A 21,712-nucleotide genomic window follows, 5' to 3' on the forward strand; every position below is an offset into this window, starting at 1 on the left:
AGGTGCGCTGTAATATCGAGCTATTCACCCCAAAGTGGTGTGTTGAGGGAGAGAAAAAGAGAAGAAAGAGACTTTGGAGTGAGCCGCTGGAAGGGCCAAGGATAAAACAAGGCAGCGCTGCTGGCCAACTCCGAATCAATCACAAGCCAAAGAAAAGTCATCCCACCTCTAGTTGCTACTGCCACCCGCCGCTGGGCAATCGGGGATAATCGCCCTAATCGAACCCCAAGGATTACGCCAAATTTTTCCTCACTTGACCCACTGGAACAAGTCCCAAAATCCCAATCCAGCGCCCAACTTTAGCGGTCTCATCCTCCCCGTGGGGCCGCAAATGGATTTTTCCTCCTCAGCGCTTTTTCTAACTGGCAGTTGCCCCCTGGCATGGCAAAACCCAAAAAAATCAAACCCCGGAACCTTTATGTCGATCATTTGCAGGACCAGTAATTAAATGCGACTTATTACCATGTAATGCGCATGCACTTGTAGAATTGGGTCACTCCTTTTTCATTTTCTTGAAAATCATCACAAGATCATCATAGGTACGACCTACTCATTACTTGAAAATTGTATTTCATCGTTCTGTTCGTGTTGCCTGCCGTCTTGTTACATCCTCTCCAGTGAGCCGACGACAGCCACCAGCCGTGACCTATTGCTTAGCGGCCTTCTACATCAGGCAATTATAACAGGGTCCATTCTGTTGTTGCCAAATCTGCATACGTTAACCATCTCGCTTATTGCGTCTAGACTTCTGGCCTTTCGCCTGCCGAGAGTTCAAAAGAGTGAAATAAGCGGGTGAGTACTAGCACAACCGACTTTAACTCTGGCATGTCTGGGTTGCTTGTCAGTCAGGCCACGCACGCAAGCCACGCGCTGGCCATCACAGTTGAGTGAGACAAGGAATGTCCTGTAGGATTCTTGGGCGTCCGCATCCGAACCCCCGCTTGTGAAACATTGAAATAGATCTGTCCTTTTGACTAGCTCAAGCCTGTAAGGTTCTCGTCAGAGCTGAATAAGTAACCTTGGTAACTTTCAATGTTGTTGGCATTCTTTGCATAAACTTTTTTGCCCGCATCCCTCTGAAATAACCAGCTTTGACTCTATCGGGTCAATTTGCTGATCACACAGCCGGTAATCGTTTGCTGTAAGGGTTCAATAATGTTGTTTCTCGGGTTCCAATGTTACCTTGCGGTGATCACTGCGACCCTGTATTATTCTCATCAAGAACAATTACAAACGTGTAACATAGACATCCTCCGGTCTCGTGTATTTTCATCCTGACAGGGCAAGACATTTTACCAAAATCTCGACTCAATCTTCATGGGGCTTGGCATTGATGCTAGCGTTACTCTCACGCCCAGACCAATACACATATATTTTTGCAAATACTTGACGTCATGATTCAATATACCTGTGCATAATTGGAAAGCCGAGTGCTTGGGTGGGTAGATGGATAGTCATCTGATTATATCATGATCCGTCATGGTTATTTCAATTCTTGCTTGCCCGGGAATCACAGGACAGTATGAGCATTCAAGTACTAGTCAGCACTTTCACTGTGAAACTGATGATGACCTTGGAAAATCATCATTAGCTGGTGAAGTAACAGGTCTCTTGATCTTATCAATAAAGTGTCAGGACGCAGTGATGGACGTCAAGTAAAGGCTGGATCCAGTCGAATTATTGCTTCTTCGATGCGATATGAGTTTCTAAACCCGATGGCCATTCCATGCAAATACAGAACAAAAAAAGGTATATATCAAAAGCAAACCAGGGCCCCAAAACAGGCCAACGCAATGCCATGCCGATACAGAATGCTTCATACAAACTTGCCCCCAATGTTTCTATCCAATGGCTTGAGTTTTGTGCCCTCAAGTTCCATTAATTGTTGCTCTATAATCAATGTCCTCCTTTTCACCCAGCCCGTATTGCTGTTTTCAGTGACAACAGGCTCTTCCTTGTTCTCCTTTTTGCGATTTTTGCAAGCATCATTTCCCTAGAATGCATGTCCTTGATGTGCCGCGTTGAATCCTGGCCGTCCCGGTGGCTGTGCGGTACGGGGACTTTGGCCCGGTGATCCATACTGAGGGGAAAACTGGCCTTGCTGAGGCATCAAACCGGGGCCTGGGAAGTTACCTTGGCGCGGCGACCCATATCCTGCTCCCGGGCTTGCCCATCCTGCTCCAGCATGAACACCTGGGCTCGGGAGACCCTGCTGAGCATACCCAAAGCCTTGTTGCGGACCAGGCGACTGTCGGCCCATGTTCGAGTACATACCCGCGGGCGGAGCCATGCCGGGCGATGCCATGGGCTGCTGATAATTCTGCATGGCTTGCTGCTGTTGACGCATATTGATCGCTTGTTGCACCGCTTGGCCACTGTAGCCCTGCTTCATTTGCTGTCTCTCCCTCTCTCGTGCTTCGATAGCACCAATCAACCCTACGTCCGGTGGAGGTGCATTCTTATTGCTTGCCATGTTGATAAGAGGAGTACCCGTCATTCTTGCAACGTGTTCTTGTTCTCGTGCAGAGAGGTGGTTTTCTCCCGCCGATTGTCCGCCAAGGACTGCGCCGGCACCCCTAGAACTGGGCCTTTGAAGCAAATCCTGTGAGTTGCTCCGGCTGTGGGCGTGCATGTAGTCTCGTCCATGACCTCGGTCAAGCGGCGGTGTAGGAGTGCCAGCACGGTAGACGTTGATGTTGCCAGATGATGCCTGACGCTGATGTGCGTAAAGTGGCGTTGCTGCAGCGGCTGCGGCTCGTTGTTGAACAAATTGCTCTGCAGTGAGACCGGGAGCAGATGCACCGGCTACTGCAGAGGCTCCCGGAGTGGGCGGCTGCCAAATGACACTTCGTCTTTGTTGTTGAACAGTGTCTTCCGATGCATTGCGTCCGTGGCTTAGATCCCTGCCTGGAGCATTCTTTTGGCCAGCCGGGCCAGGAGAAAATGTACTTGGCGGGCCTGGCATGGCTGGCGTTGGGGTCTTGGACCGGGACTGTTGTGAAGCGTAGTTGAAAGTCGGTCCAAAGTCAACACTTGGTATATTGGAAGAGGGTTGTTGAAAGTTATCGTCGCCCACAGTTCGGAGGACACCTGCCCTCGGTCGCTCAACAGACGCCCCTGAATCGGTCGACGGTCTGGTGCTAGCATAGTCTGGCGAATCAGTCGAATCGTAGTTGCTGCTGGTTGTGCTACGTGCCGTATCTTTTCGTACAGGGGTAGCTCTGCCGCTCGAGCCGGGTCCATGAATATGAGCAACAATATCCGGGTCTATACCACGCGTAAAACTGCCGCTACTTGATACGGTCGGGGAGCTTGGGTACTCGGATCGATGATTCAAGCTATCTCCTCGAGCCGGCAATGCCTTTCGCTGAATTGGTGGTGAAGTGGTCAAAGCAGGGGGAGGAGGCCGCCTCCCACTAGGGGTTCCAGGACGGCTTCCTTGTCCGGAGGGGGCTGGCGGACCGCGGTACATGTTCGGCGGTGGTCCGTTTGGTGGTCCACGCTGCGGAGGCGGGCCCATGCTCCCGGGTGGACCACCGCGGCCGTATGGAGCCATGTTTGGAGGAGGTCCGCGACCGGGCGGCATGTTTGGCGGCGCACCACGTCCCGGTGGAGGACGGACCTGTGGTCCTGGTGGCGGGCTCCTCATTTCATGTGGTCCAGGAGTGCCAGGGTGAGAGCCAGGGCTGGGTCCTCGCATGCCGGGGCTGGGTGGACCCATGGTTTGGTTGAGGGGAGATCTGGAGCGCTGCTGGCGGAGGTCGGTAGGTGGCGCGGCAAGGCTTGAGGAACTGGTCTTTTCCCTTAAATCTTCACGAAAGCCGGCATTAGCATTCATTCCAGGATTGTTGCCGTGAGCAGCATGTACCATTGGTGGACCGCTTCGGTCATTTCGAGGGCCAACCGGGCTTTGGTTTCCGCTGCTACCATCGTGGATCCAGCCTTCCTGCCTGGCCACGCCCTCGATGCCTCCAGCCTGTGCGAGTTGCGCCAGGGTCGTAGCGGACATCCGGCTGTTAGCACGGCGTAGTTCCGGCGCATGGTAAGGTCGCTGCTGGGGCTTCTCTCCCGGGGCATGCGTGAAAGCTGGTGGCTGTGATACTGGCTCTGGTGTGTCCAGATGGCGCATTCCATCCAAGGCCCGGGTCGAGTGCTCTCGCTCTTCATCGGAACTGACTCGCTCAGGTGTCGACGCGAGGTCATTGACAAAGTTTCGGGCAGGATTCAATCCGCGTCCGGAGGGGCTATCACCAACGGGACTGATGCCATGTGGAGGTGGCGGAGGAGCACCTCCAGGGAGGTTGCCGTCGGATGCATTTCTATTGTGAGTAGACTTCAAAGCACTGGGTATGGCCGGCACGCGCTCTGCACCTGGAGGAACCGAATCCGTCCTGGGTGCAGCGCGATGGGTGAGGGACATTGATCGTGACGAGCGTACGGAAGGTGCCCCGCCATCTGCAAAGCCCACACGAGGCTTTGCACCAGCCTCGGTAGCTGGGCCAAAGCTCAATCTCTTGCTGCGGCTATTATTGCGGCTATGGTTCGTTGGTGGCTTGTCGTCCACGGTTGTCATTCTTTCGCCCGTCAAATCCTTGAGCTTCTTCTTCCAGTCTCTTTCCGTCCAACTCGAACTACCTTCTGCAAGAATTAGGCTAGTAACATCTAGGATCTCCAGGTAACCATATCGTTTATGTTTTGGCATGGCGAACATGAGAGACCTTGAGTCAATCGTGCTCGCAGCCAATCTGCCCGGTCGTCCGTAGAGACCGAATGTGTCCCAAGTCGGAAAGAGGAATTGCAGCATCATACCAAAGCCACTGACAGCTGGGTGGACTTCAGGCATGATGAAAACAAAACCCTCAGTAGACGAGGGCGGGTCTGAGTGAATCGTCATATTACCCTCAATCTTGATCAAGGTCGATGCATCGATAAGAGACTTTGCCTGAGGGTAGAGTGCGTATGCCGAGTACGCATCGGTAATGGTCGCAATGGGCTTGGCCTTCTTCTGCTTTCTGCCTTCCTTTCGATCTTCGTAAAACTTGATATCACCCTTGAGAATTGGGGGATGTGAGCGGTCGTAGGGCGATTTCTTCTTGAGTTCCTTTTGCATCTTTTGGTACTCCTTCTCGTCGGGCGGCGAAATGACACACCAACAACGTTTCCAGGGAACTCCGGCTCCAAATCGTACTCTGACCCATTCCTCTTTTGTTGTTCTGGATCTTTCCATGATGACGCCGATATTGTTCAAGCTCTTTCCCTTGCCAGCAATCAAAGCTCCTGTGTATGCCTCTTGAAGAGTTGAATGCTCAAACATGGCTAGACGAATGCCAGCAGTCCACTGTATCAGTGAGTGGCGCGAGTTAAAGTGCAGCAGATATCGGTTTCTTCCTGCCGTCGATATGCTCAGAATGTTCTGCAAGGGTTGCTCATCGTTGGACCTGGTTGGCAGAGAATCGATCTAGTAGTGGTTAGTACCTTGCCGTGGTAGATTAAAGAAGCACTGCCAGCAGTGTATTTGCCTTACCATCTTGATCGATGCGTCTGTCAGGTTAATAAACTTGGGCAGCACCTCTCCATCCTCCCCAGCCGCGTCGAGTTCGGCAGCGTCCCATAGCGAGAGGACAGTCCCCACGAGTTGCGCAAAGTATTCCGTCCATGTTCTGTCCGGATTGGGCTTACCCTCTGTACCATTGTTAGTTCACTCTGCTTGCAGTCGCAACAGGAAAATCAAATGTGAGCTGCATGACGCACGTGTATTTTGGTCATCCAACTTCAGGAAATAGCCTTCTTGGTAAAGTTTGTTGCCATGGCTGTTCAAAAAGGTGAAGATGGGTTGCAGCTCGGGAATGGTATCCTCGGTCACATCCATGAGGGGCGGCTGGTAGGTTTGCACCATAGACAAGGGCCTCGAGGAGCTCCTGCTTCGGGTTCGTGAGTGAGATCGTGAATGATTGGCTTGTGCGGTAGCGGGTGGTTCTCCTATGGGCGAGTGATCATGATTCGGCCTCACGGGCGACGATGGAGCCGGCGTGCTGGGTTCCTGCGTGTAGCTCTGCGCATACGTCGGCGGTGGCGGTGGAGTGTTGTGGTTTGGCCGTGTGTGGAAATCTGGTTTATTCAAGGGAGTGTTGTGCACCGGTGAGGAGTTTGCAGAAGGCGACGCGGTGAATGATTCTCTCGGGCTGCCACCAGTAGAAAACTGGGACATTAACGAAGAAAGCGAAAGAACTGTTTGATTCAGGAAGGCCAAATTAGCATGATGCACACGAATGATTAGTTGGGTGCTTGGCGCCAGGCTGGGGCGTGATGCGCTTAGTGTGTTAATGTTAGAGGGACAGGTACGTAAGGCAAGCAAGTGGAAGTGCCCCTCCCCAGAGGAGCCAAAGAACAACGGTTGATAGGGGGGTGGGTTCTGGGATTGGCGCCCAAACGACGGCCTGAAAAGTGACAGCAGAGCCCAGTGATGTGCGACGGGGGGTCAAGTGCAAGCCAAGTTGTGAAAGGCTCCCAAGAGGCGCAGTCTGTCAATACAGGCGAACTGGAATACGGGGAAAAAAGCGCGGCGACGGTTCCAAGGGTCTAGGCTTCAGAAGAGTCCGGGCTTTGGATCGGCAGACAAAGGACGCACAAGCTGGAATGCCAGGAGATCCGCAAACCCACGACCCAACGCTCGTAAAGCAAGCGATCAAGCGATGATGGTAATTTCCAACCAACCCACTTGAGAATCAGACCGCCCCCCAAGAACCACCTCGGAAAAGCTAATGACAGTGCCGTCCAAACCGACTGGGACGATTCGATTATGTGGCCTGTGGAACTGGGCTGCTGCTGGCTTCTTGGCTTCCTTCCGTTCGGCGCGCGGCCGTAGGACGTCGCACTTGATCAGGGCATGATGACGCTATCGCACAGAACTGGGCGTTCTTTAGGAAGCGACAACGCAATGCGATTTTCGTATTCGATCCATTGCTGACTGAGCGGAAGCTGTTTTCGAGGACCCAATCATTTGAAATTGCCATGTTCCAGCTCAGCCCCCCTTTGATGCCTTCATGCTGCTAGGCCACAGTGGTAGGCCCTGGGCAATTGAGTTGTTGCCAACAACTGTACAGGGATTTGGTGCGTGGGGTGGTTTTTTAAGGTAAGGTAGTGATGTGGATGGTAATTGCTTGGCTTTTGGAGGGGATGTGAATCTGTCTCTGAACGAGAAAATCAAGAAAAGAGAATGTACGAACCGCGACTTCGACCCATCTTTGTGTCTGGCGTGCTGGTCTGCTCTCTTGCTCAGTGTTATTGCTCTGCTTTCTGTTCTTGCTCTCACGCCGCATGTAGTATCCCCCAAATGGGAAAATGCCTTATAGCTGTAATTTGTGCTTGGCAAATGGACCACTGCCAAAACCCGGGCAGCGCGCTGGCAGAGAGAAGTAGGTAGCAAGTGAGATCCACCGAGATGGATTGGTCGTCGTGTATAAGTGCGTCAGCGTCCTTTCCGTGCGTGTCCGCTGCAATTCCAGATGGCCAGGGCCAGGTAGATGAGACGGCCTCAGGTGTATTGGAAATTGAATTATAGTCGATTGTGCGCCGGAAGCCGGCAAGGGCGATGAATCGGCAGGCAACCACAAACAATAACACACCCCTGACGAGAATTATCAACAGTGAATGAGAGAACCAAAAGAAAAAGAAGGAGTAAAAAAAAGGACTCGTCAGTGAGCGGATTTCGCCGGCTTGAATATTGACAAACGCGAAAAAGAGAAGGAAAACCCAGGCCTGTCGTTCCGAGACGGCGGTCGGAAGCACACTGGGTTTTGTAGCTGCTCAATGCGTTTTCTACGCAACGATAGTGTCGATTCAGACAAGTGGGCTTTTAGATGGGACCTTGTCCGGGCCACCTTATTAGCTAGCCGCTGTGCTCTGTGTGTGTGTGTAGGTATGTGTGTGGTGCAAAGCAAGGCCCGACTTTCTCGTAAACGTTGCTTTCTGTAACAAGGTTATTGCAGCTCGACTTTGCGGTTGTGTCGTAGCTTCAGACAACCTCGTCTATTTCCGTTTTCGTGGGGCTTCCCAGTGTTAAAAAAAAAAGTGATTCTGGTTTCAGGACCTTTTTCCATGAATTTGAGCAGATAATGAGAGGATATGGGACCTTGCAGCAATGATGAATGTGAAGGAAGAAGAAGATGATGATGCAACCACTCTTCTTGTCGTTTGGAACTCCTGACTCTTTCCTTTCCACTCTCTCCTTTTCCTGACTTTCTCTCTGTTAGTCCGAATGTCGTGTGTCTCAGATGGTTAGGGACTTTGGAGGCTGCGGATGACGCGGAGACGAGCCAATACGCAGCGGCCCAGGTGGAAGGGACAGGGCCAATATCAAACATCCCAAGAACAGCCCACGACTCACGTACAATCAGTTGGCGCGCCCCAAACAGAAACCCTCCAGGCGATGCTTGTAATTAGAATTATATGTCACAACAAATACGAATAGATGCCCAGCCAGCCGTCTGAACTGAAGCGAGAAACAAGGCGGTCCACTGCTCTTGTTATTTCAGCAAAACTACGGTCTGGCCCGAGCTACATTGCTAGCTTACATATACCTTGGCAAGCTCAAGCCTTCTTTCGCTTCAACAAGATTCACGAGGTTGTATGACGCTATGCCCAGGTCTTGGACAAATAATCCCAGCAGCGCGCGGCAAGCAACTTGCTCCACATACTGCTGCAGGCTCCATACATTCACTCATCACTCAGACGCGCGCACTTCCGAAGACACCTGATGTACCATTCCGTAGTGTACTAGTTAGCTATGTACGTATCTTGCATGCAGGCGGTGGCATTGGCACCGACTATGCTTCTGCTTCATCTTCTTGTCCTTCAGTTCTCTCTCACACAGGGAACGGTGGAAAGGACCCCGTGGCCGGGAGACAGAGTCGGATGATACCACAACTGGGCTGTGAGACAGGCACAATTTGGCTTTTCCCCCGGTTTGAACCACTCAGCCTTTGCACGAGGTAATTTACAACGATTCCACCCACCGTGAATTGGATCCGAACCCGAGAAATGCGACTCAACACCATCCATCCAGACAGACACCCTTCAACTTTGAAAACTCATCTGATCACCGAAATTGCTGGCCCTTAGTGGTTCCTGTCAACCATCCCCCATTGACAGATTTCTTGCGTCGATCAATCACACACCTACTATTGATGATTCACCTCCTTCGCAAGCAACAACTTGTTCTTCATTGATGGCCATGGTGATCTGCCCAGTTGGGATTGCTCGTACCCACAGCTGCAGGCGATCGGGGGGGTTAGTGCTCTGACGTTTCTGCCACCAAATCATTTGCTTGCTCCCGTCACGTTGAGTGTAGAGTACGTAGTTTGCTCAGGTAGTGCTCTCAAGAGTCGTTCTGATGCGGTAAAACAGAGTATCACGAATATCCCAGGGGTTGGGAAACACTATCAACTTTTCTCTGCAGGTATATTCCCCACAAGCTGACCTCTTGCCCTGCCCAGATCCAATGACTTGAATCGCCCGGATGCGACGGAGTTGAACCAACCACGCAATATTAAGCAACCTCTTGGCCAAATGTAAAAGGATTATGAAACTATTGGACAGTACCGGATATGATATTTTATTTCTGTTGCGTGGATTTCTCATCTTACGTACATGCAATTCTTACACAACTTGTCGCAGGAAGTGGTTGGCGGCACGAGTTCAGGTTGTTCAGCTTGTCAGAGCTTTTGCCCTCAGTACATGGATTGTCCTCAGGACGTAGTATTCATCGCGTCTTATAGCCAATCGCACCGGGAGAGATGGCTGGCTCGATGTATTTATAAATCCTTCGTCTTGCTGACACTCCCCAATCAGGCAGTAAATGAACAAGATCGTGGCTTTCGAGCCGCGTATTGCCCGGCGCTTCCCACCGTATTGCAGCGCCAAGGATCGGAAAGAAGCGATCTTCCTGCAAGGTCTTGCTAGGATCAAGCATACCTAGGCATACAGACCTGCAGAAGCAGTCAGTCAGTAGGGAGGAAGGCATATGCAGAAGATGATGTCTGTACTTGGACAAACTTGTATCATTGATATGGCCTCCCAATCATTCCTTGGCTCGGGTTTGCAGAACGATATTTGATAAACTAAGCTCATGTATCGTGTGAATCAAGTATCGCATGGCAATTTTGAGATTGTTAGCCTGATAGCAATTCCATGATCTGAAATCACCCCTGAAGAAAAAAATCTGTCAAATGGGTACGTTTCTCGCAGGCGGGACGAGTTCCCCATCACAAGCGCCTTCAAATCTTATGAACACTTGTTAGAGTACAGTATATTCGCGCAACAATGGTGGTCCATTGGAACGGAGGAAAATATTTCTAATAATCATGTCACTCAGCCTCAGTCCGCGCGGCACGTCAGGTCTGGCAATCAATCTGCCATTGCCAGGCGAACTGTGTAATTATCCAATGTCAACGAGCACAAGGCATCAGCTTGCCATGATGTTGACGCAAGATGCAATAAACCCACACAGCTTACTCTATTCAAATCTCGAAACCACCTTTCGGCGTGGATCTAAGTATCGAATGGCCTAGGCCGGCTGCTATTGCTGAGATCATCTCATCCAGCAAGACAAAGTCGTTTGAAATTCCTCCCGAAGCGAGCTCGAAATCTTTCTGGGAAAGCATTGGGGCCGATTGTGATAACCTCGAACACCAAGACACCCAGAGCTAGCAATAGTGCAAGTGCACAAGTTTACGGGCGGTGGTGGTGCAATAAACTTCACAAACTTACTCTGGCTGGCGGCGCGCATGCCAACCTACGATATCCATCCACTATTCTTAAAGTAAACACGTGCCGTCGTGGTCGAGTCTATCTCCTTGTGTGACTTGAGCATTCCCCTCCCCCCATTTTGTGGATGCTTGACAAAACATGTTGAATTGAGAAATATACTGGAATTACTATTTTTCAGCCCAGTTTCATGCTCTCGCATACGGGATACTCGCATTGTAGGTATCATATGGGCAGTTGAGCTTATTACCTGGGATGATATATTCTGGAAGCCCGAGTGACATGGCGCTAGGGGATTTTAGAGATGAGCGGGTCCCCTTTTCTTCCACGTCGCTGGTCCTGGAAGAGCCTCCAAAAATATCATGGGTGATGTCATTTGCACTGCAGCATAAGGATACCGTCTTGTTGTTGAAGTACATTGTGCTTTTGATGATTTCAGCGATAATTGATTTGTTCCCGAGTTGCTGTGTTGGATTGTCTGTTCGCTTCCCGAGCAATGCTCAAGGATTTCGGGGTTCTCACGTCCCGACACTATAAAGTGAGTGCATAGGAGCCAAAAATCAATCTACGCGCCTATTGTCGGCGCGGTCTTGCCGTGATAAGACGTAGACCTGGCCTTATCGGACCTCCGCCCTCGCCGTTCATACTCAAGCTTCCAACCAACCACTACGACCTTAACCATCTACACCCATCTAGGTAGCTTCTCTTATCTCGTACAACGTTCAGCAACTGCAGCCTCTCAACCTACCTGGTCGTGAGATTGAGAAAGACCGCAGACGAGAAACTGGCCGATCCACGTGCTCCCCCAAGGTCGCGCGAGGCCTGGTCGTGGGGATGAGGAGGCTACCTCTCTCCTCGCTGACATTACCCCCTACTACCGCATCGTCGAGCCGGCGCGTGCGCCTGTCGCTACCCCTCCGAGTATCGTTCTCGCAGTCGTTCCCACGGTCACGATTTGATGCTGCATCGGAGCCGCCTCCCATTGAGAAGGGCACCGAAACCCCTCCCCTCACAGACTCGTGCCCGCGACTGCCCTTCCGATTTGAGACCGGCTTCGCGCTCTTTGCCAAGCGGACCCCGCGGCCGTTTCCTCCTCCGTTCCTGAGTCCGCCCAGCGGCTCGTTTAGCGATCCTCTGAGTACACATCACCAAAGCAGAGACAAGCGCGTGTTTGTGGAAGGTGAGCTTATCAGAGGTTGGACAAATGGCGACGATGCTATATACGCAAGCGACCACTTCATTTGCGCCAACGATGGCGTTGGGGCCTGGTCCATGAGACCAAAAGGTCATGCAGGGCTATGGTCGCGCTTGATTCTGCATTTCTGGGTTGCAGCTATGCAGGAAGACATTACAAAGCCCAGACCACCAGACCAACCGTATTGTCCTGATCCTGTCAAGTACCTTCAGACTGCTTATGAACGGACGCTGGATGCTACTTCGGGGCCAAGCAATTGTCAGGGTACCACGACGGCAGCAGGCGCACAACTCTTCTACAAAGGCGACGCCAATAGCGCCGAGGCATCAGTGCCTCTGTTGTACGCGACGAATTTGGGCGATGGTCAAATCATGGTTGTCCGTCCGGCAGACCAGGAAATAGTCTACAAGTCGACGGAACAGTGGCATTGGTTTGATTGCCCGCGTCAACTGGGCACGAACAGCCCCGATACCCCAATGCAGAACGCGGTAGTTGACCTTGTTGAGCTTGAAGAGGGTGATGTGGTCCTGGCCATGTCCGACGGCGTCATTGACAACCTCTGGGAACATGAGATTGTAGAGAATGTATCGCGCAGTGTCCGAAGATGGGAAAATGGCGAAGGGGGTAGTGCTGATGGCGCTAGATATGGTGGTGCCAATGGCGGCATGACGTTTGTGGCCGAGGAACTCATGACGGCGGCCAAAACTGTTGCAATTGATCCTTTTGCCGAAAGTCCATTCATGGAACATGCCATCGAGGAGGGGTTGGCCAGTGAAGGAGGTGAGTATCGATATTGACACTGTCACCAAGGACAAAACACTGACTAGAGAACAGGCAAGCTGGATGATATTAGTGTAGTTGCTGCGCTTTGCCGACGCAACAACTGATGAATGAATGTGTTGGATCTAGTTGTGCATATTCGGCGTTCAGGGTTCCCATCAGAAAAACTAAATACTTCAAGACGGGCCAACCGCTGCTTTTGTAGCAATAAGGTTGATCGTTTGTCCTTCCATTTCGCCGTATTCAATAGATACCACCGGGTTGGCGTTAGATATTAGACGACCGGAAATATAACCAAAGTTTTATCTACTCTATCGTTGTGAAAGGTGACAATTGGTATAACCTGAACAAGAATTGATCCGCAACATGTATATTCCTGCAATCATAAATCATTCTCCATTCATGAGTTTTCGCATTTCGAGAAGATGGGCTCTAGGTATTGATATCAATAAAAGTCAATCTAAACATGTTGAGTCCTCACTCAATGGCTCATACCCATGGACGTTGGCGGCAGGTCCCGTTCGCATCAACCAGCAGCATTAAACCCTGTAATGAGGCTGTCCTACGCTACACTAACAGCTGGCTCGCTTAGGCAGCTCCAGCGGGGTCTATACCTTGCTACTGCTGCCCCACCACGTGCTGATAATCGCTTATCGAAGCTCGACCTCTGCCAAAAAAAAGTTTCCGTGAGCCGCTCAGCTTCTATTTCATGTTACCCGCGATTCTGAGCAGAGTATCGTCACAAACACTGGCACCCGCGCCAATTGAACTGCCAACATGCCTCGCGCCAAGACTGCGAAGCGATACCGCAAGCTCATGGAGCGATACTCCATGACTTTTGGTTTTGTAAGTTGCGCCCCGTGATCTTGAGAGTCTCCGTCTCGCGACGCAATAGCTAATCCGGCGTCACTATCCCCCAGCGCGAGCCCTACCAAATCATCGTGGATTCCAACCTCCTTGCAGATGCTTGCCGTTTCAAGATGGATCTCATCAAGAGCTTTGAGCAAACCCTGTCGGGCAAAGTCAAGCCCCTCATCACTCAGTGCTCGATGCGCCACCTCTACAACACCAAGTCGGAGCCTGGCGTGTACGCTGCGATCGAGTTGGGAAAGACATTTGAGCGTCGTCGTTGTGGCCACCACCCGGATCAGTATCCAGAACCTCTGAGCACCTTGGAGTGTCTGAACAGCGTGGTGGATCCAAAAGACAATGGAGTCAACAAGCACCGCTACGTGGTGGCATGCAACGATCAGCCCACGAGACAGGCGCTCAGGACTGTCAAGGGCACACCGTTGATTTACATTTCGAGGAGTGTCATGATCATGGAGCCCATGGCGGACGAGAGTGTTCAAGTGAGGAACAAGGAAGAGAAGGCCAAGCTCCGGTCAGAGATCAAGAGATTTGCCGAGGGAAACAAGCGCAAGAGGGACGACGACAGCGACAGCGAGGCTGGTGAAGACGGCACCAAGCAGCAAAAAGGCGAGTCTGGCGCCACAACCACTGAATCCGAGAAGAAGAAAACAAAGAAGAAGGGCCCCAAGGGACCCAACCCTTTGGCCGTCAAGAAGAAGAAGAAGGCAACGCAGGATACGAGTGCATCGAAAAAGTCAAAGGACGAGAAGACACCTGGTGATGCAGATACGAAAGAAGGACCCAAGAGGAAGCGAAGGAAGAAGGGCAAGACAGAGACTGGAGATGCAGAAGGAGCCAGCGCAGATCAGAATGCTTCTCAAGCTGTCCAGGCTGATGGTGATGGCTCGGATTAAGGTATGGTTTACCATTATGAAAAATTGCATGCGAAAGGCGTTTGGCGTCCCAAATAGGTTTGACGGTCTGATATGACCTCGCTCATGGGCATTTGATACCATAAATGAAATTTTTGTTATCAATTTGCACGAATGCTTGTTAGCGACTTGTTGCTAAAAAGGTTCGTTCTATAGTGGTCGATTGCTGATGTAGGTGAACATGAAGCTGTCAGCTGGCAGTAATACTAAACTGCCTGAACCCCGTACATTAGGAGAGATGGATGTCTGTGCTTGTCGCAGCTTGCGCGGCAGACCCAGAAGTTTCCTGCCATCGTGGATTACATATTGTAGCATGTGTGCCAAAGCCTCATGTTGGTAAAGATGTCGATCACTCGGTCAAATATGTCCACCGTGATGGTATTATCGTGAAGTCGGCATTCCATCCGGCGGGCTTATAGACTCGGTGGGGTTTTGTCCAACTCGTTTCATCACCGTTCCCCGCCGACTACCTGCGTTAGTGGTTATTTGACACGCCATCACCGGCGAAGCCCCTGTAAGCTCCTTTGTTCGACAATGCCACATTCAAGGGCATGGTTGATTGTCTTTGAATCCGGAATGGACCAAGAGACGATTAGTTCTGTCATGCTTTTTAAGTCGGTGATATCCTGGTTGAAAGGGTAGGTATGCAATGGCACCGCTGTAAGCCGCAACAAGTCCGAGTCAGGAGAAGACCTGCTTCCGCCTCAAGCCAACCTTGGTCTCCAAAAAAGAAATCGTCAAGTCTCGGGGGGTTGGAAGCTTGGACAGGTTACCGGTAAACCGGCCGCCCTGCAAAGCTCGAGTCGCCCTGGAGCTTACCGAGACCCTGGGCAAGGGCCTGCTAATGTATGTACTCATGTGCTAACATGAATCCTGAGGTTACCCCCCAACTTTTCCCAGGAATGGCCTAGTCTCCAAATCCATTAATTTGATGTTGCAACTTCCCATCTCCCCACGTCGGACCGCTGCAGAGCTCCCACACAAGCCACACCAGTGCGACGCCGGGACTCGAAGCTCTTTTTTGCTTTTTCTTCATTAAATTCTGTTTTGTTTGTTGATCAAGGGAGGGTCCCTGACTTTTTAAGTTTCCAAGAAATCGAACAACAAGAAATCCGGCGTACTTGTCGAACAAATAAAACACGGACAGGCGCTGCTGTCAAAAAGAACAGACGCTCGTCAAAGGGAGGCGCCAATTTCACCAGCACGCATGCAAGTCTAGTCCAACCAAGAACCCTCATGGCGCCGGCGCAGGAATTCGACGACTTCGGCTTGCCGATTAGGAAGTTCCCGAGCGAGGAAACAGGAGAAGAGGCGCAGAGTGACTCGACGGGCAAGTCAGAAGATGCGTCAAAGACTGCAGAGACCAAGGACATACCCAACGACACTCCGAAAGACGCAAGCCAAAAGCAAGAGGGCGGTGCGAAGGTGTTCACCAAGGAGGGAGAAATAATCACTGGAGAGAATAGCGACAAAGACGTCGAGCCTGTTCCAGCAACGCCCTCGCCAGCGACCATCTCAAACGAAAAGTCACCCGAGCCGAACGCCAAGGCAGGGTCCGATGACGGCGCCGCGACTCCTGTGCCTACGCAAACCAAAGAAAACGAGTCCTTGAACAAAAACACAAAAGACGATGCTGTGACAGAACCTCCAGTCGCGGATAGTGCCGACACTACCCGAGAGCGGTCCAACACTACTTCATCGACACAAGCCATATCGGGCCCATCGATACAAGATGTGGAAGCTGGAAAGAAAGCTGAAGAGGCAAAAGAAGAAGCCAAGAGATCTTCCCAAATCGGTCACAACCGCGATACGAGCGTTGCTAGCATGTCAGAGTTCTCCCACCAACAGCTGACAGCCGAGAAGGAGGAGAAGGATGACGATGACGACGACGGCTGGCAGGAGATGCCAGCCTACGCACCTTACGATATATATGACGACGACAACAGATTAATAGCAAGAGAGCACAATGATGAGGAGGACGAGAAATATGGATATGCCGGTCTTGGTGGTGCTGGCAAAGGTTACACGCGAGTGCTCGACGACGAAGACGCTGAATCTGAAACGAGCATGGACGACAATACTCGGTATCTGTTCAACAAGACTGGTGCTTCCACGAGCATGGTTGACGACATAGATGAGCAACGTGATGCCGTCTCCCAACTACAAGCTACAAAAGATCTTCTCACTGAGGGCCAGAGGATAGCTTATGTAGGAGTGGTTCGCGTGCAGCTACACGATATGCAGACGGAAGCGGAATTTCCGTTTACAAAGAAGACGAAGAAGGATGTCCAGACCGCAGCCGAGGCGATGCGAATGTGGAGCCAGAAGATCATGATTCGCCTATACGCGCACATGGAGATCAGCTCGGCAGAGCAGGTCATGATAGAGCAGTTGGCCACACACGGAGTTAGGCCTGGAGACTTGACACCCTTGTTGATGCAGAATGCCACTGTCAAAAACCCCATGGCAGAGGAGCAATCATCAGCACCAGGGACACCAAAGGTAGGGGTCAGGAGCCCGCAGGCTTCCCACCCTGGAACACCGAGACAGGAGCAATCAGCTACGGCTCCTCCGCCATACGAAGCGCACGCTCATGACGGCGAAGAAATGCCAGAAGTGAAGACCCCGTCGCAGCTCCCAAATTCGCAAAAGATTGACATTGACCTACGATGGACGGTGCTTTGCGATCTTTTCTTGGTGCTCATTGCTGACTCGATATATGATGCGAGATCAAGAGTCTTGCTAGAGAGAGTTGCGCAAGCCCTCGAAGTACCGTGGATAGATGTCTGCAGATTCGAGAAAAGAGTGACGGATGCCCTTGAAATGCAGCAGGCCGCTGAAAAGGAAAACTGGAACGAAGAAGAGCATTTGGAGAACCGGAGAAAACTTGCCTTGAAGAAGCGCTACGTCATGATGGGCCTCGCGACGGTCGGCGGTGGCCTAGTCATTGGTCTCTCTGCTGGTCTCCTTGCTCCCCTCATTGGAGCTGGTCTGGCTGCTGGTTTCACCACGATTGGTGTAGGTGGTACAAGTTCGTTCCTTGCCGGTGCTGGAGGTGCTGCTATCATCACCGCTGGCTCTACTGCTTCGGGAAGTTTCATGGGTGGCAAGGCCGCTCATCGCCGAACTGGTGCTGTGAAGACATTCGAGTACAGACCATTGCACAACAACAAGCGAGTGAATCTTATAGTCACAATATCCGGCTGGATGACGAGCAAGGTTGATGACGTGCGTCTGCCTTTCAGTACTGTGGACGCGCTCATGGGTGATATATATTCAATTCTGTGGGAGCCCGAGCTGTTGACCAGTATGGGAGACACAATTAACATTCTAGCGACAGAGGTAAGTTGAGATGACTGCAACTCATGAAATGCCACTAACTTTGTCTAGGCTCTTACTCAAGGACTACAACAAGTGCTGGGCAGCACCATCCTGATTAGTTTGATGGCCGCTCTACAGCTCCCAGTGGTGCTTTCAAAACTGGCCTATTTGATCGACAATCCGTGGGCAGTCTCTCAGGATCGGGCATGGGCTGCAGGTCTGATTTTGGCAGACTCGCTGATTGATCGCAACCTCGGCACCAGGCCCATCACCCTCGTAGGCTACTCCCTTGGTGCTCGAGTAATTTTTTCCTGTCTGTTGGAATTGGCACGCAAAGGCGCCTATGGGCTGGTCCAGAACGTTTACATGTTTGGTTCACCAGTCGTCTTCAAGACAGAAGAGTATCTCAAGATCCGCACTGTTGTCGCAGGCAGATTCGTCAATGGCTATCACAAGAATGACTGGATTCTGGGATACCTCTTCCGGCTGACCAATGGAGGAATCCGTCGCGTGGCAGGACTGACATCAATTGAGGGTATACCTGGCATTGAAAACATGGATTGTACCGAGTTTGTCAAGGGACACATGGACTATCGACAGGCCATGCCGAAACTATTGAGGGAGTGCGGCTGGCTCGTGGAGAGTGACGAGTTTGGTGAAATCGAAGATCCCGATCCGGAACAGCACAGAGAAAGACAACGAGAACTCATTTCCGAGATTGAGGAAGCGAGAAGGGAATTGGAAAAGGAAGGAGAGGGTAAGAAGAAAGGAGCCTTTGCTTTCTTTAGAAAGAAGAAGGCTCAGCGCGCCGACTGGGAGGTCTACGAAGACTCCAAGGGTCACTCGGACACGAATGGTTCGAAATCCAGCGACCAAACCGAAAGCAATCACGGCGTGCTCTTTGATGTCGATGCCATGAGAGCAGAGCTTGCCAAGGAGCAAGCCAACGACGCCAACGACGGGGATGAGCTGCACGTCAAGGAGTTGAAATCGACACTGCCGCCAATGAAGATCAACGTGCCGCCAAATGAGAACCCGCGAAATGGTCTTCGCGAAATTAAGAGTGACGATGCTACGACTACGCTGCGCACGGCAGCCTCGCCAAATCTCACCGTCTCTCAAGATCGGACGCCGCGGTTATCCAGCAGCGGTTTCGGCTACCACAGCCCGAATCCTTCGCAAGCATACGGGCTAGATCACGAAGACGACGGCATCGAGATGACTTTTGATGATGGCGGATTCGGTGGCTCGTCGTCTGCCGCTCCAGCAAGACCAGAAATCAAGAGCGCCCAGACAACGCCAAATTTGGCAATGCACGACCCTTGGGCAGATGACGATGAAGACTTTGGCAAAGAGAAGGAAATCTCCATGACATTCGCGTAGTAGTGGCAAGGAGTTTGACGTACACTTGTTGCTGTTCAGTTATCTTGTGATCTGACTGTCTGGCACCTGGTGAGTGGTGGTCTGTAACAAGTTGTTTTGAGTAGCACACAAATGGTTGTCGCAATGCATAATCAGAAACCGCATGTTATTTACATTTTCAAAACATTGTCACGGCGTTTGGGACGCGGATCAGTCATGACGGCGGTATGAATCCACCGGAAGGGAGAGAAGAACATTATGGTAGAATAGCGAATGGAAGCGCAATTCATGATTGTAAGCATAACATCGCTGAGCCATGCTAAGACATTCAAGTTCTTGTGAAGTTGTACAACCAATACATGGCCCAACACATATGCTTGTCAAGGTTTACGACGCTTCGACTGTATGCGACCAAAACAAGCAATGTCCAAGGAATCCAACTTTTGAGAGTTTGGCTATGGCCGAGACAAGACTGCTGATTGCAGGATCCTTCCCAGTAAGCCAGCCGCCCTGGGTTGCTGGGGGACGTCATGAAGGGGGTGGCCCGGCATCTCTCAGCCAAAATCTGGGGCAGTATGCGCCAACAGGAAAATTTCCGAAACAAACATGAAGCCAACGAATGAATTTGTCCCAAGAATAGCAGCGTTTCTAACTTTTGGGAATTTATATCTGTCGAGTAGTGGCGAAGCGCAGGTCAAGATTCCTAGAGACCAGGCGACTCTTTTCTGACTTTGCACATTTTTCCTCATTTAAACGCTCATGGGAATGGCTATGCGTCACGTCATTGCAAGTGCCGGGTACATAGGGCTGATGAAGTCGAGCAAGAAGAAGCAGAGAGAGAAGAGTTACTGCCTCGGTGTTATTGTTGGGATTACAGCTGTTGGCCAATCACTAAATGAGAGGAGAAACTATGATATGATTTGTCTAGGACACAGAAATCCTCTGGCCCCCCAGGTCACCGTTATTGCAAGGGTCTTGCTGGAAGGAAAGACTTTTTATGGAATCTCAAGATGTGTTGCTACGTATTGTAGGTTGATCAGGCTGTCGGCGTATCCGTCCTCGGCCTGGGAAAGGAAGGGATCAAGAATACTGCCCGCTTACTCACGTGGCGACTCAAGGCTGTGGGCAGCCTTGAATTTTTATTTTGGACGTTTTCCCCCGCTCAATGAATGACTTTAGGGGAAATACGTCCCACTGGTTTCTATGCAGATTTCTCATACATGTTGGAGGAAGGAAGGACTTCTCTGCATGGACAGGGGGAAACAAAGAAACCTACATGTATCTTCAACATTCTTTGCATGTAAAAGGTTGTCCTTGAAACGGGAATAGCCTTATGATTCCAAAAGAAACAAATGCCGAAGATTTATTGACAAGAAGGTTTTCCCCTCTAGGAAAGTATCAAAAGCCTCGTCGTGGCTGAACGATTCAATCACCTTGGGGCTCTCGCTAGGTATTTTACTTGTTCGGCGTTATGGCCGCGTATGATCCTAGGGTTACAATACATAGTACATATTCCATAGTAACATACACCTCCTCATGGATTATAAACGTTAGATCGTTACAAGCCCCGTAATTGAATCCAGCGATCTGCTGCGTACTCTGTCATAATATTTGTGCTGGCCAGTACTGGCTGTTACTGAGGTTCTTCGTCTGGTACCCACAACAGGTGCTAGAAATTTCTATGAGCCGTATAGCACCATAGAACAGATATGGGAAGATACCAGGCAGATCAAAGCAAAGAAATATGGGGCTTGTACCAATCTAACGTTTATAATCCATGAGGAGGTGTACATACCTACCTGCATCAATACCTAGCTACACTAGCACTACCGCACAGGTGTGTGGGGCAAGGTGCCATCCGGCAAGAAAAAGGCCCTATGGGACGGACGGGGAAAAGAAGCAGTGCCAGCCCAAAAACGGCCAAGGGAATAAAGAAGAGAAGAGAGTTGGTGGTTGCTGCTATTTTTTGACACAAAAGCCCCGATTTTCTTACCCACCCAATGGACGGACGGACGGACGGGTTGCAGTTTTTTCGTCTTCTTGTTGTCTTGGTTCGACAACCCATCAGCAAAGGTGGATATTGAAGAGAGAGAGATGGAAATGATAAATTTCGGGGCCTTGGCTCGTTTAAGCGCTGATGGTGATGATGATGTGCTGCTCCAGGCGTTTAAGCATATATCGCGTTGGTGTTAGGTTTTTTTAAATGTTGGAAGAAGTGCAGATGGATTCAAGGCTGTATGTACATAACGTATCATCAACAGTAGACTATCAGCCTGCAGAATTGCCTTGTATGCAGGATTACACTTGTGTGTAGAGGCGTGTGTATGATGTTGCTCAGCCTCCTCACAGGGAAAAAGAATTCTGCGTGCCCCCCCCCGAAATCAGATTGTTTCAAAGGGATCAGCAGAATTGGTGGTGGTGGTTGCTGCAAGAGAAGAAAAGTGGTGTGACGAGATTATTCACAGAAAAAAAAAAAAAAACAAGTCTACATAGACCCTTGTCCCAA

The 21,712-nt window shown here is 50.9% G+C and overlaps 4 protein-coding genes across 4 annotated transcripts; 3 read left to right on the forward strand and 1 right to left on the reverse strand.

Moving 5' to 3' along the window:
- Positions 1–1,993: 1,993 nt before the first annotated feature.
- PFICI_00513 (uncharacterized protein) lies at positions 1,994–6,208 on the reverse strand (the record flags this gene model as incomplete). Its single annotated transcript, XM_007829094.1, has 3 exons — positions 1,994–5,458; positions 5,525–5,682; positions 5,752–6,208. The coding sequence occupies 3 exons, from the start codon at positions 6,206–6,208 to the stop codon at positions 1,994–1,996; spliced, it is 4,080 nt and encodes a 1,359-aa protein (XP_007827285.1).
- A 5,390-nt stretch (positions 6,209–11,598) lies between these two features.
- Positions 11,599–12,846, forward strand: PFICI_00514 (uncharacterized protein; the record flags this gene model as incomplete). Its single annotated transcript, XM_007829095.1, has 2 exons — positions 11,599–12,739; positions 12,794–12,846. 2 exons carry the CDS (start codon positions 11,599–11,601, stop codon positions 12,844–12,846), a joined length of 1,194 nt encoding a protein of 397 aa, XP_007827286.1.
- A 670-nt stretch (positions 12,847–13,516) lies between these two features.
- Positions 13,517–14,505, forward strand: PFICI_00515 (uncharacterized protein; the record flags this gene model as incomplete). The annotated part of the gene is made up of 2 exons (XM_007829096.1): positions 13,517–13,585; positions 13,660–14,505. The coding sequence occupies 2 exons, from the start codon at positions 13,517–13,519 to the stop codon at positions 14,503–14,505; spliced, it is 915 nt and encodes a 304-aa protein (XP_007827287.1).
- Positions 14,506–15,759: 1,254 nt separating this feature from the next.
- PFICI_00516 (uncharacterized protein) lies at positions 15,760–19,227 on the forward strand (the record flags this gene model as incomplete). The annotated part of the gene is made up of 2 exons (XM_007829097.1): positions 15,760–17,865; positions 17,914–19,227. 2 exons carry the CDS (start codon positions 15,760–15,762, stop codon positions 19,225–19,227), a joined length of 3,420 nt encoding a protein of 1,139 aa, XP_007827288.1.
- Between the last annotated feature and the right edge of the window lie 2,485 nt (positions 19,228–21,712).

Source organism: Pestalotiopsis fici, assembly GCF_000516985.1.
Source record: "Pestalotiopsis fici W106-1 unplaced genomic scaffold PFICI_Scf_1, whole genome shotgun sequence".
Taxonomy (NCBI): domain Eukaryota; kingdom Fungi; phylum Ascomycota; class Sordariomycetes; order Amphisphaeriales; family Sporocadaceae; genus Pestalotiopsis; species Pestalotiopsis fici.